Genomic DNA, 13,441 nt, shown 5'->3' with positions numbered 1-13,441 from the left:
CTTTCAATAGCCAGGCTGTTAGGTGCAGACACTTTGGGTCCAGATGAAGTAGAGGGCCTTGGGAAAGGATTTCTGGTCTTTTGGGGAGCTTAGTGGTGGTCCCAATTTCAGCTCTATCAGGTCCCAAAACCAGGGGTTACCAATATTACTGTCCTGTTCTCATTTTTTTTCTGGATCACCTTCCCTAATAATGGAAAGGGCAGAAATACATAGAGGGGGGCCCTGTGGCTACCTGTGTGATAGGACATCTGTTTCCATAGATCTGGGGTTCACTTCCCTGGGGAATTACTTTGATTTCTACACATTTATGTGCTTCTTAAATGGTTAAGGAAAGGCCAAACAATTGGATGATTAACTAGACCTCCTGATTCAGGCACCACTTGCAGCTGTTCACCTTGTGCCTGCTGAGTTAGTCTGCCTTTTGGTTCAGGTCTCCCCCTTTATGTGAGTTGCCCTGAGGGAGAGGAGAGAACTCTCCACCCACTGCATGATTTCCATTGCTTCAGCCTGTAGTGCTGGGCTTCTTGCTGCCCCCTTGGTTATTCACTTATGTGACTGGGATTATGTTGTCTGACAATCAGGATGTGGTTCTTCTCTAAGCTTTTTTGATGTTATAATAAAGCCATACTCCTGCAGGAGATTCAAGGTCAAGGATTGTAGTTCTGTGTGCTGTTGCTGGGGGCAGAGTTCTGATTAAGATGTTGTCCGGGAAGGTGTATAGGTGACGTGAGTCTGCCTAAGATTTCCACCACCATCTCTGTAAAGATCCAGGGGGGCCAATGACAAACTAAATGGGAGTGTCCGATATTGAGACTGCTACCTGCCATTGGCAAACCTTAGGAACCTGCAATGGCCTGGTCTTATTGGGATGTGGATATGTGCATCTGTCAGATCCACTGAAGTCAGAAGATTCCCCTGGGGACAGGGATGACACTGTAGCAGTTAGAGTCTCTATCTGGAACTACATTTCCTTCATCCACTTGTTGAGCCTTTTGAGATCTGGATTGGCTCACACTCCTTCCGTACACTTCTGAATGATAAAGATGGAGTAGCACCTTTCTTCTGAGGGAATGCTCTCTATTACTCCCATATCTGGGAGGTGAGAAATCTCATTCTGGATTAGAGTTTTACAGAGTTGTTCAAGATGTTCAAGGGTGTGATGCTGTCTAACAGATTGCCAGCTCAGACTAGAGCAACAGGGCAATTCACTTGTGTGTGAATATCAAAGAAATGTTAAAAGGTCTTAGTGTGTTCAAGCCAATTCACTTGTTCGAATAGATCAAAAATGTTGATTGTACTGTTTTCACTTATCTGTATGCTGTTGTCTGCTATCACATTACGTGTAATTACATTATGTACACCCTTCAGTGAGATAATCCTAGATCAAAGGTGTGTTAGTATTAGGAGGAAAATTTATTTAATGTGTAAAACTTAATGAAAACTAATGAAGGATTGTTTTTGGCTATCACATTGTATTTACATTACATCTGCCCATCACATGAGACTGGAGCCTGGAAAATGTAAAAGATTGCTAACTTCAAAGCATGGATTGTTATGTTCGACACTGAAAGCTCACAAGCTCCGTTTTCATTTAGCCAACAAAGGAAGAGCCCCACTGTGAATGAAAATACTCGCCTAATTGCCTTCCGTGGAAGACGCTATAATGTTGAATCCAGGGATATATATAAAAGGGGTAGGCAACCTATGGCACGTGTGCCGAAGGCGGCACGTGAGCTGATTTTCAGTGGCACTCACGCTGCCCGGGTCCTGGCCACCGGTCCGGGGGGCTCTGCATTTTAATTTAATTTTAAATGAAGCTTTTTAAACATTTTAAAAACCTTATTTACTTTACATACAACAATAGCTTAGTTATATGTTATAGACTTATAGAAAGAGACCTTCTAAAAACGTTAAAATGTATTACTGGCACACAAAACCTTAAATTAGAGTGAATAAATGAAGACTCAGCACAGCACTTCTGAAAGGTTGCTGACCCCTGATATATAATATATACCTATCTCACAGAACTGGAAGGGACCTTGAAAGGTCATCAAGTCGAGTCCCCTGCCTTCTCTAGCAGGACCAAGTATGGTCTCTGACAGGTTCCTCCCCCGCCGGATCCCTAAATGGCCCCCTCAAGGATTGAACTCACAACCCTGGGTTTAGCAGACCAATGCTCAAACCACTGAGCTATCCCTCCCCCCGGATCAATCCTGTATTGATGAGCTGCCATGGACACTTACAGAGCGCATTCCAGATGCAAAGACAGAAATCCCCAAAATCATTTTGGGCAACCCTGAGAGACTTATGGGAAACTAGCAGATTACTACATCTTTGCTATCACTTTGGGTTTACAAATTTGGACTCACCTGTTAATGTACTTTACCTGCTTTAACCTCTTAATAACTCATTTCTTTTTCTTAGCTAATAAACCTTTAATTAGTTTACTAGAGAAATTTACTTTTCAGCATTGTTTTTGGTGTGAGATCCAGAGTATTCATTGACTTGGAGTAAGTAACCGACCCCTTGGGGTTGGGAGTAACCTAATGTCAGGTGATTTGGGGTTTTAATAACCTTTCAACACAAAGTCTAGTTTGTCTGGGAGGTAAAGAGGGTCCTGAGAGAGCATAAGTGGACTGTCTGTGACTCCACGGCAAGACTAATATAGTAATCCAGGAGTGCATGTTTGTTATTGGCTTTGTAAAATCTCATAGAATATACCACCAACTTGGTGTGTCTGCCCTATTTTCTGACAGTCTGATCTCAGATTGGCACTCTCAGTGGTGAGCCTACCAGACAGCGTGACAGGGGTCTGGATGAGAAATGGACAGGGTGGAGCCCATAATTCAAGTGAGTATTCCTGACCCACTGGTCTGGGGTCGAAGCAACCCATTCCTCCAGGAAATGGGAAATCCTGCTCCCAATCTTCAGCTTCAAGGGGAGACCTATGCAGTCTCTGTTACAAATGGACGCGGACTTTGGGAGAGGCAGGGTTTCCTTGGGGCTTTCCTCCCAAGCCTTGGTTCCATGGCATTCTTCTGGAGAATCTGCTGTCTCTTCACTTGTATTCCGCAAGGCCAAAGGCCGAAAAGAACACCTTTGTCTGAAGGCCAGTCCGCATTCTCTTTTAAAGACATGGTGTACTGTTGGAAGGAACTGTTAAGATTTTGCGGCATTGTCTATCACTAACTTGTATAACTTCTCTCTGAAAAGCAGGGCTCCTGTGAATTTGGCAAAGCACAGCACCCACTTTGAGTGGCTATCCATCTTCCAGAGCTGTAGGTGGCACCTGCTCACTGAGCTGGAGGCCATATGTTTGCCTGAGAATCTAATTACATCCATTGAGGTGTCAGCAATGAACGTTGCTTCCAAGGTAATTTTTTTTAAAAATAGAGCCAAAGTGAGAGTGCTCTCTGCCTTTGAGAGCTCTGAGTTTTCCACCCAGCAGAGAGATGCTCTCAAAAAAAACAAACAAAAAAAGCTGCTAGTGATGCCCTGAGGAAGCTGAGGAGGCCTCACAGTCTTTTTTTGAGAGTGGCATCCATTTTTGTATCTGGGAAGTCCTTAGGCTAGAACTTCACTTCTGAGGAGATAACCATATCTTTAGCCAGGGACACTATGGCAGCGTCAACTTTTGGTATCTCAATAATTGGGACTTTTGGTTCCTGGATCCCGCAGAACCTAAGATAATTTCTGTTAATGTGCTTGCCCATGTCTGTCTTATCCCAATCATTCTTCATTACTTCCTTGCAGTGTAGAGGAATTGTGGCCTCAGGGGAGGATTTCAATGGGAGGTATTTGCTCAGAGGCTTACTTTCAGAATTTTGATGATGATGATGAAGATGATAATGCGGAAGACAATGACTGACATTCCAGGGTCCCTCAGTCGGAGATGAGAGAGATGCCAGCCATAGGGTTAAAGACTTTGCACTCTCTCTATCTGCTATTATATTTTAGTGTTTGTGGGATTATTTATTGGTTTAGTGGATTTGTTAATAAAAGAAATTGGTAAAAATTGCAATTGTTTTTCATGTGCTTCTAGGGTCTCTTATTCTAATGATACTGATTATAATATTCCTGATACTACTAAAGACTGAACCTTTATTGACCACTGAGGTCTAAGAGATTAATCAATAATCAATATTAATCAATCATCAATCCATCAATAAGGAGACAAAAGACAGAAACGGAGGGTGAGATGGTAGAAGCACTGCAGACTGGGTTAAGCAGGGGTTTTCACATATGCCTAAAGGAGATGAGAGCCAGCAGACAGATGTTGGTCTGGTACCTACCAGCCGGAGGTAGTTCTGTAGTATCTGAAGGTGGATCATAGATGCGTAAGTCACACTGTTTAAGCAGCCTTCTTGAGGACCTTTAAAATACATATATTATTATCTAATACCTGCAATCCTCATGATTTATAAGAATGTGTAATAAACAAACAAGCATTCCTATACTAGCTATAGTGAGACCTTGAAGAATCTCTAAGACTCTATTTGGACATCACATATTCAATCAGAGTTGCTAATCAACTTCTTTTATCATGAAAAGAATTACCTGTATCTTGTAATACAGGTTTAAAAGGTACTATGGGTGATATAGATATTATAAAATAACCGTACCTATGGAGTTTATAGCTCCTAAGTGCTATCACGTGTTTCTAAACGCTCTAGGTCCACATATCTGCTTTTAACCAAATTAAGTGATAATTATTTTACTAACTGAATGTCAAATTTATGGGAAGCAGGAAAGTCGTATGAAATTCTAAAGAAAAAAATGGTAGCAAATGATACATAATCTCTATTACTATGGAATTTTTCAATTTTCAAAAACAAAATAGTTGCAAATGCCTTTACCGAATAAAAACACTGTTATGTGTTCTGTTTTATTCCTCTTCAAAAAATCCCACGGTGCCTGTGGAAAAATCTGACCCGTTGACCATGGAACATTTCCTGTTTAAAAAAAAAAAAAAAAGAGAGAGAGAGAGAGAATGGAGACATATCCATACTCTATCTGCATACACCCCACCACACACACAGCACATCTATCCACCGGCACAGAATGTGTACATATATATTCAGTTCTTCTATTTTGAAAAACAAATCAGTTCCATGTATAAAAACATTTAATTATTTTATATATGGGTGATAACATTTGAACATTTGCTGTTGTATGCAGATTAAAACAATAGTTTAAAATATCACTTTGTAATGGACCTTTACATTTAATATATTAAATAGTAAACATTGAATAAAACCATGGTAATTTGCTTGATTCAAAGCATAATATAGGGGGGAAGGGATAGCTCAGTGGTTTGAGCATTGGCCTGCTAAACCCAGGGTTGTGAGCTCAATCCTTGAGGGGGCCACTTAGGGATCTGGGGAAAAATCAGTACTTGGTCCTGCTAGTGAAGGCACTGGGCTGGACTCAATGACCTTTCAAGGTCCCTTCCAGTTCTAGGAGATAGGATATCTCCATTAATTAATTTTTTAGATGAAGGGCCTGGTTTTCCATTGCCCTATATCTTGTATAGTCATTCAAACCAGTGCAAAGTGACCATAAAATGCTACCAATTCTGATTTGCACTCACTTCTTGTGTAAAAAGCTCGGAAAGCTGAAGGGCAGCATTTTAAGCATACTTTGCACTAGTGCAATGACTACACAAAGGTGCAGGATAATGGAAAATCAGGCTCTAAGAGATGCTTGAATTTTGTGGTGCAGTGGCTGTTTATGAAAAGATGGGCAACAATGAAAAAAGCAGTTTTATTTATATATTGGCCAGACACCTTCATGCAGTATGGTTTTCCCAGTATTGTTCCATGATTACTCTAAGCTGGAAGTATCATACTGGAATAACAATCTGTTAATTTTCCTGATCAATTCCTAAGTAGAGCTTTCACTGAAATAAAATGGGAGTTCTCTTTTGCCTATACATGTAAGTATCAGTCAGGATTCATTACAAAAACCCAAGCACAGGATTTTATAGAAGAGGTTTTGTTTTTTTAAGGTGTAATGCTGATCCCTTCTTTTTGAGGGCTAGACTGAGACAACACAACTCTTATTGACTTAGGATCTCAGGGCAGACTTGAAACCTGGGCCCCAAAGAAGATATAAAAGTGCCTTAATCCACTATACCACCCACACAGCCAGAGTTAAAGAATGCTTTCATGTAGGCATGTTCTAAGGTTTATTGGATAGGATCTTAAGGCAGTTCATAAGAACATAAGAATGGCCATACTGGGTCAGAACAATGGTCCATCTAGTCTAGTATCCTGTGTTCTGACAGCGGGCAGTGCCAGATGCTTCAGAGGAAATGAACAGAACAGAATTTATTGAGTGGTCCATCCCCTGTTGTCAATCCCAGCTTCTGGCAGTCAGAGGTTTAGGGACATCCAGAGCACGGAGTTGCATACCGGACCATCTTGACTAATAGCCATAGATGGACCTATCCTCCATGAACTTATCTAATTCTCTTTTGAACCCCTTTCTACTTTTGGCTTTCACATCATCTCCTGGCAATGAATTCCATAGGCTGACTGTGCGTTGTGTGAAGAAGTACTTCCTTATGTTTGTTTTAAACTTGCTTCCTATTAATTTCAACTGTAGACCCCTGGTTCTTGTGTTGTGTGAAGGGGTAAATTAGACTTCTTTATTCACTTTCTCCACATTATTTATGATTTTATAGACCTCCTTAGTCATCGCTTTTCCAAGCCAAACAGTCCCAGTCTTTTAAATCTCTCCTTATATAGGATCTGTTCCATGCCCCTAATCATTTTTGTTGCCCTTCTCTGTGTCTTTTCTAATTCTAATATATAATTTTTCAGATAGAGCAACCAGACCTGCATGCTTTATTCAAGTTGTGGGTGTACCATGGATTTATACAGTGGCACTATGGCATTTATTGTCCTTATTAGCTATTATGGTTCCTAACATTGTTAGCTTTTTTGACTACTGCACATTGAAAAGATGATTTCAGAGAACTGTCCACGATGACTCCAAGATATTCTTCTTGAGTAGTAACAGCTAATTTAGATCCCATCATTTTATATGTGGAGTTCAGATTATGTTTTCCAATGTGCAGTACTTTGCATTTATCAACACTGAATTTCAAGTGCCATCAGTTTTGTGATATCCCTTTGTAACTCTTCGCTGTCAGCTTTGGACTTAACTATCTTGAGTCCTTTTGTATCATCTGCAAACTTTGCCATCTCATGCTTTACCTCTTTTTCCTGATCAGTTATAAACATCACTGGTCCCAATACAGATCTTTGGAGGACCCCACTATTTACTTCTCTCCATTTGGAAAACTGACCATTTATTCCTACCCTATCTTTTAACCAGTTACTGATCCATGAGAGGACCTTCCCTCTTATCCCATGACTACTTACTTTGCTTAAGAGCCTTGGTGAGGAACCTTGTCAAAGAATTTCTGAAAGTGCAAGTACACTTTATATCCACTGGATCATCCTTGTCCATGTTTATTGACCCACTCAAAGAATTTAAATCGATTGGTGAGGCATGATTTCCTGTTAGAAAAGCTAAACTTCCCCAAGTTGACCCTTCCTCAACAAATCGTGTTCATCTGTATGTCTGATAATTCTGTTGATTATAGTTTCAACCAATTTGCCCGGTACCGAAGTCAGGTTTACTGGCCTGTAATTGCCAGGATAGACTCTTTAATGTTTTAAAAACATAGCTAATATAACACCAATCTGCCAGTCATATGGTACAGAGGCTGATTTAAGCAATAGGTTACATATCACAGTTTTGCAATTTCATATTTGAGTTCCTTCAGAAATCTTAGGTGAACCCCATCTGGTTCTGGTGACTTATTGCTGTTTAATTTAGCGATTTGTTCCAAAACCTCCTCTTATCAACATCTCAATCAGCTCTGATTTGTCACCTAAAAAGAATGGCTCAGATGTGGGAATCTCCCTCATGTTCTCTGAAGTGAAGACCAATGCAAAGAATTTATTTAGCTTCTCTGCAATGCCCTTATCTTCTTTGAAAGCTTCTTTTAGCACCTCAATCATCCAGTGGACACACTGATTGTTTGGCAGGCTTCCTGGTTCGGATGGACTTTAAATTTTTTTTGCTTCTGATTTTTGTGTCTTTTGCTAATTGCTCATCAATTTTTTTTGACCTGCCTTGTTATACTTTCACATATGACCTGCCAGAGGCTATGTTCTTTTCTATCTTCCTTAGTAGGATTTGACTTGCAATTTTTAAGTGATGTCTTGTCTCTAACGATCTTTTGTACTCTATTGTTTAACCATGGTGGCATTTTTCTGGTCCTCTTACTGTTTGGGTTTTTTTTTAAATATATTTGGGGTATATATATCATTTGAGCCTTTATTATTGTGTTTTCTAAAAAGGTGCCATACAGCTTGCAGGCATTTCACTCTTGTAACTGTTCCTTTTAATTTCCGTTTAACTACCCTTCTTATTTTTACATAGTTCCCCTTTTTGAAGTTAAATGTTACTATGGTGGATTTCTATGGTATTTTCTCCTTACAAGGATTTTAAATTTACCATATATACTCATTCATTAACTTGTTCGTTTATGAGCCGACCCCCGCAAAAGGGATAGGTAAAGATAGCAAAAACTGTATGACCCTTTCATAAACCGACCCTATATTTCAGGGGTTGGAAAACTTTGGCTCCCAGCCCATCAGGGTAAGCCGCTGGTGGGTCGGAACATTTTGTTTACTTGGAGCGTCTGCAGCATTATTAAATGTCAGGTCTGTGGCGCCACTTCCTGCAGCTCCCATTGGCTGGGAACGGCGAACCGCAGCCACAGGGAGCTGAGGGGCTCCATGCCTGCAGTCGCTCCAGGTAAACAAAACGACAATGTATTAGATATTCAATTAAATGATTCCATAGAGTTTAAAATCATCAAATTTTGGTGTAGACCCGTTTATAAGCCGATCCCTGCTCTTTGATGCATCACTTTTTTACCAAATATATTCGACTTATGAATGAGTATATACGGTAATTACATTATGGTTGCTATTACCAATTGGTTCAGCTATCTTCACCTCTTGGACCAGATCCTGTGTGCCACTTAGGGCTAAATCAAGAATTGCCTCTCCCCTTGTGGGTTCCAGGACTAGCTGTTCTAAGAAGCTGCCATTAATGGTGTCTAGAAGTTTTCTCTCTGCATCCCATCTTGAGGTGACATGTTCCCAGTTAGTAAGGGATAGTTGAAATCCCCGATAATTATTTGGTTTTCTGTTTTTGCAGCCTCTCTAATCTCCTGGAGCATTTCACAATCACTGTCATCATCCTGGGCAGGTGGTTGGTAGTATATTCCTACTGCTATATCTTACTATTCAAGCATGGAATCCATAGAGATTTTATGGTAATGTTTAATTTAGATTTTTACGCTATTTGACGCTATGCTTTCTTTCACATATAAATGTCATTTCTCCACTAGTGAGACCTATTGTCATTCCCATATATTTTGTACTCTGGAATTACCGTGCCCCATTGATCATCATCATTCCAACAAGTTTCTGTGATACCTATTATGTCAATATTCTCATTTAATACCAGGCACTCAGTATCTTAGTATTTAGATTTCTTGCATTTGCATACAAGCACTCATAAAATTTGTCAATATTTAGTTGTCTGCCATGTGATGTAATTGAACGGGACTCTTTCATTTGACTGTTTCTCTTTAGTTCCTACCTGTAATCTGTCAGCTTCTATCCTCTCCTCTTTACTAGGATATAGAGTATCCCCTTGAATGAATCCCCCCCTAATGGATGCGTCTGTCAGAATTGTCTGCTCTTCCACACCTGTCAGCTTTTCCTCAACATGTAGTTTAAAAACTCCTCTATGACCTTTTTAATTTTACATGCCAGCGAGCTGGCTTCATTTTGTTTTAGGATGGGCTCCTCCTTTCCCAAAAGGGAATTTCCTTAGTCTCTAAGGTTTAAAGCAGCATATCAAGAAACCTCATCAAATATTTTCATCCAATTTTATTTTACTGGGTAAGTAATACTTAAGGCATAAAAGTGTCTTAATGCAAATGAGTTTTTTTGTGTAATGAATGCAATCATGATGACCTGACCTAGCCCAGAAGCTGCCACAAATAATTTTAAATATACTTAACTAAGGAATTAACAACATATCATGCACCCCACAAACAGGGAAAAGGTTTTGCTTTTCTTTCAAGCAACAGTGATGATTCATACCTATTTTGATGGATAATATACTGCTTGCACTGAGGCCAATGTTGGATTCTGCAGCATTATTAAATGTCAGGTCTTCTAGACTCCTCCATCCATCAGAGGTGATTGCTTGGAAATGGTTTGTCACCGCCTGACTCACTGCTTTTGAAAAATCATCCCATGATGTCTGTTTGCGGATATTTAAAGAACATATTGTGTTTTCTGTGTCACAATCCTCTGTACCACAGTAGGCTAGTTCTATTTCACTGACTGAAATCCTTAAAGGTACTCTAAGAGCATCTATTAAAAAAAAAATTAGAGAACTTAAGATAGTTAAAATCACACAAAAAACACAATAAAAGAGCTATTGTAAATAAGATTAATAATATGAAGTACTTTTACATCTCAATAGCCCTTGGAGACAGACAAGTATTATAACATCTATTATTCATTAGGGAATATGGAGAAAGAGCATGGACCATACCACAATGCAAAACAGTCATAAAACCACTATTAAATTACAGATTATCATACAAAGCATTCAACATCACTACCTTCATTTTATAAGTACCAATAATACACTATTGGTCTACAAGACAAGCTTAAATAATGTTTCATTTCCTCTTTCCAGATTCAAATTCTTACAGATTTAGTCATATGGCTAGTGGTTTCTAACATTTCATTTTCTAACAGGGAGGAGCTTTCATTTGTGGTTATGCATATGTATGTCAATGCAATTTTACTATCATTATAGAAAAAGCTAATAATTATTTAGTTGCAATTACAGGGGAAAATATCCAAGCCAAACATTTTTAATGGGAGTCTGGAAAGCAAAAATTTTGAAACTAATTTCTCTCTGTGGACATTTTCTCTCATAGAAAAATAAAGACATTCCAATGGGTTGTCTATTTTTAAGTGTGTAAACATTTTAAGAATGTCACCAGAGAAAAAAAGTTAAAAAATAATAAAGGAACAAAGTGTGTGCGGTGGGTTACATACACAGCATAACACATTAGATGAATAATTTTTGGATGTTGCTGTACTCTGAGAACTGGGACAAAATTCCATACTAGCAAAAGATTGTAGATTAATATCTGTTTATACTATATGCCAGAGGTGGCCAAACCATGAGTCATGAGACGCATGAGACTCTCTTACAGTTAAACTGCAGCTTTCAGAGCCCCCCACACCCCCATTCTCTGCCTACCAGATTGTTTGGAGGAGCTGGGACTTCTGCCCTCTGGTGGCATGGTGGGGCTAGGAGTTTCTGCCCAGTAGGGAGAGGGATTTTGGGGCTTCAGCCCTGCAGGAGGCGCCTGCTGGGTCTTGGGGTTTCAGCGAGAGCAGGGCTAAAGCCCCGTGCCCCAGCAAGTGTGCCTTGCAGGGCTGAAGCCCTGAGACCCCACCCCTGGCCCTTGTAGGGAAGAAACCCCTAGTTCCACCATCTTGCCACAGGGCTGAAGCGCCAAACCCCATCTCTCGAACTTCTGAAGATTGTTGTATGCAGCTTAGAGGGCCAGTAAGTTTGGCCATCCCTGCTATATGCACCATTAAAGATTACTCTAGAATTGCAAGCCTCACTCTCCCCCAACTTCATTGGAAAAACAATACATTTCAGCAAATGACCCTGAAATACTGAGGAAGTGCAGCTACAGGAGAGATGCTGGCTGGTTTGGGGAGCAATTCTGCTGTAACAAGACTGTTTTAGTTTTGTTCTTATAGCTCAATGGCCAGGTCCTGGATGATATTGACCAATATAGTTCCAACACAGAACTGGTTCACTATCAGTTATGGGGGGAAAAATCTGATTGAGGTCAAACAGATATAAATATGGCAAAAAATGTCAGTGATTTGAAAAAAAATCCATTTCAGGTAGAAGAAAGCATATAATTCAATCTGCAACATTTTGTTTCAGGGATTTTTAAAAGGCTAGATTCACAAAATGTCTGGTGGGGGATGGTGTCACCACTGCCACCTGTAACATTTAGCCCAGTGCTTTGGGCACTCTCATCCAGTGACAATTCACAGTCAGCCATAATGACGATGACTAGCTCCTGGGCCGGGAAAAGAGAGTGAGAATGACTTTATATCCTGGTAGTTAAGACATTCTCCTGCAACATGGGAGACCCAAGTTCGAGTCCTTGCTTCAATGGCTCTGTTTATACATAGTGGAACAGTTACAACAGGAGAGAATGAGAGAGATCCACACTAGAACCTGGGTCTCCCACATTCCGGTTAAGAGCCCTAACCACTGGACAAAAAGTTGTAAGCAGGGCACCAGCACCACCCGCTCCTCCCATTTTCGAATGGCATCTAAATTATGAAAAAATGGTTTTGAGCCAAAACTATTTGGCAAATTTGTATCAAATTCACTAGTAGTTTTGCAGCAAAAAAACCTGCACTTTTTGGTGAATAAACAATTAGTCTGGAAAAAAAAAATCACCCAGTGTCTACTCCAAATCCAATGACAAACAGGTTATTTTGGGCAAAATCCCCATCAGGTTTAAACAAAGAGTCTGAAAAGAGGAAGATAAGAACAATGAAAGGAAGAAAGGTAAAAGTTCTGATGAAAAATAACTAATAAATATTAATTTACCAATTCCAAAGGATTAGGTTTGTTTCCAGAACTGAACAATTTATTTGATTTTTTAAAGTTGACACATTTTAAGGTACTACTAAAAATCAGAACAAGAGATTACTCAGTACCTTCTAACAAGACGTTTTTCGTCATTTATTGTAGCAGAATTTTGAGTAATATGTCTGCATTCTTTAAAAACTAAACTGGCTTGGTGGTTGAAAAATGTGAGCAGGCTGAGATTAAGGGTAAACAAACATTGTATTAAATGTTTCTTCTGTGTCCCACAAGACCCTGGCTGCTAAATATTTTAGTGCAGTGCTGTTGGCAAACTGTAACTCACTCAAGTTCTCCAGGAGATGTTTGCAGTCATCAGTGGCAACATCATGCAGCGTTCGATCACACTTATCTTTCCTTTCAGCCTCTAGTCCACCATGGCTACACAAGATTTCTAGGCAGTTCTGGAAAGATAAGAGTTGTATTATTTGCAGTTTAACTAAATTAACTTGGGATAAATACTCAAAAATTGTTTGCTGCCGGAAGCAGGCAGCCCTACAATTAGCCATTAAACTTCTGATTCAATACGTACACATGTATTTCCAAATATACAGAGAAAGGCAACTAACAGAATTGCTAAACATGAAGCTCCAAAAGGTGTTTCTCACAGAATTGAAGTACAGGTGTCAAATGT

The 13,441-nt window shown here is 39.7% G+C and overlaps 1 protein-coding gene across 1 annotated transcript in view; it reads right to left on the bottom strand.

The window, feature by feature from the left end:
- CTTNBP2 (cortactin binding protein 2) overlaps window positions 1–13,441 on the bottom strand; it is a 196,976-nt gene that overhangs the window by 57,490 nt on the left and 126,045 nt on the right. Inside the window, 4 exon segments of the mRNA XM_005285758.5 lie at window positions 4,293–4,372; window positions 4,857–4,952; window positions 10,200–10,475; window positions 13,094–13,211. Of these exon segments, the coding sequence (XP_005285815.2) occupies window positions 4,293–4,372; window positions 4,857–4,952; window positions 10,200–10,475; window positions 13,094–13,211 (570 nt within the window).

Source organism: Chrysemys picta, chromosome 1, assembly GCF_011386835.1.
Source record: "Chrysemys picta bellii isolate R12L10 chromosome 1, ASM1138683v2, whole genome shotgun sequence".
NCBI classification, from domain to species: Eukaryota; Metazoa; Chordata; order Testudines; family Emydidae; genus Chrysemys; species Chrysemys picta.
Note: the sequence above shows the minus strand (reverse complement) of the source record. Positions and strands in the feature narration are given on the sequence as shown.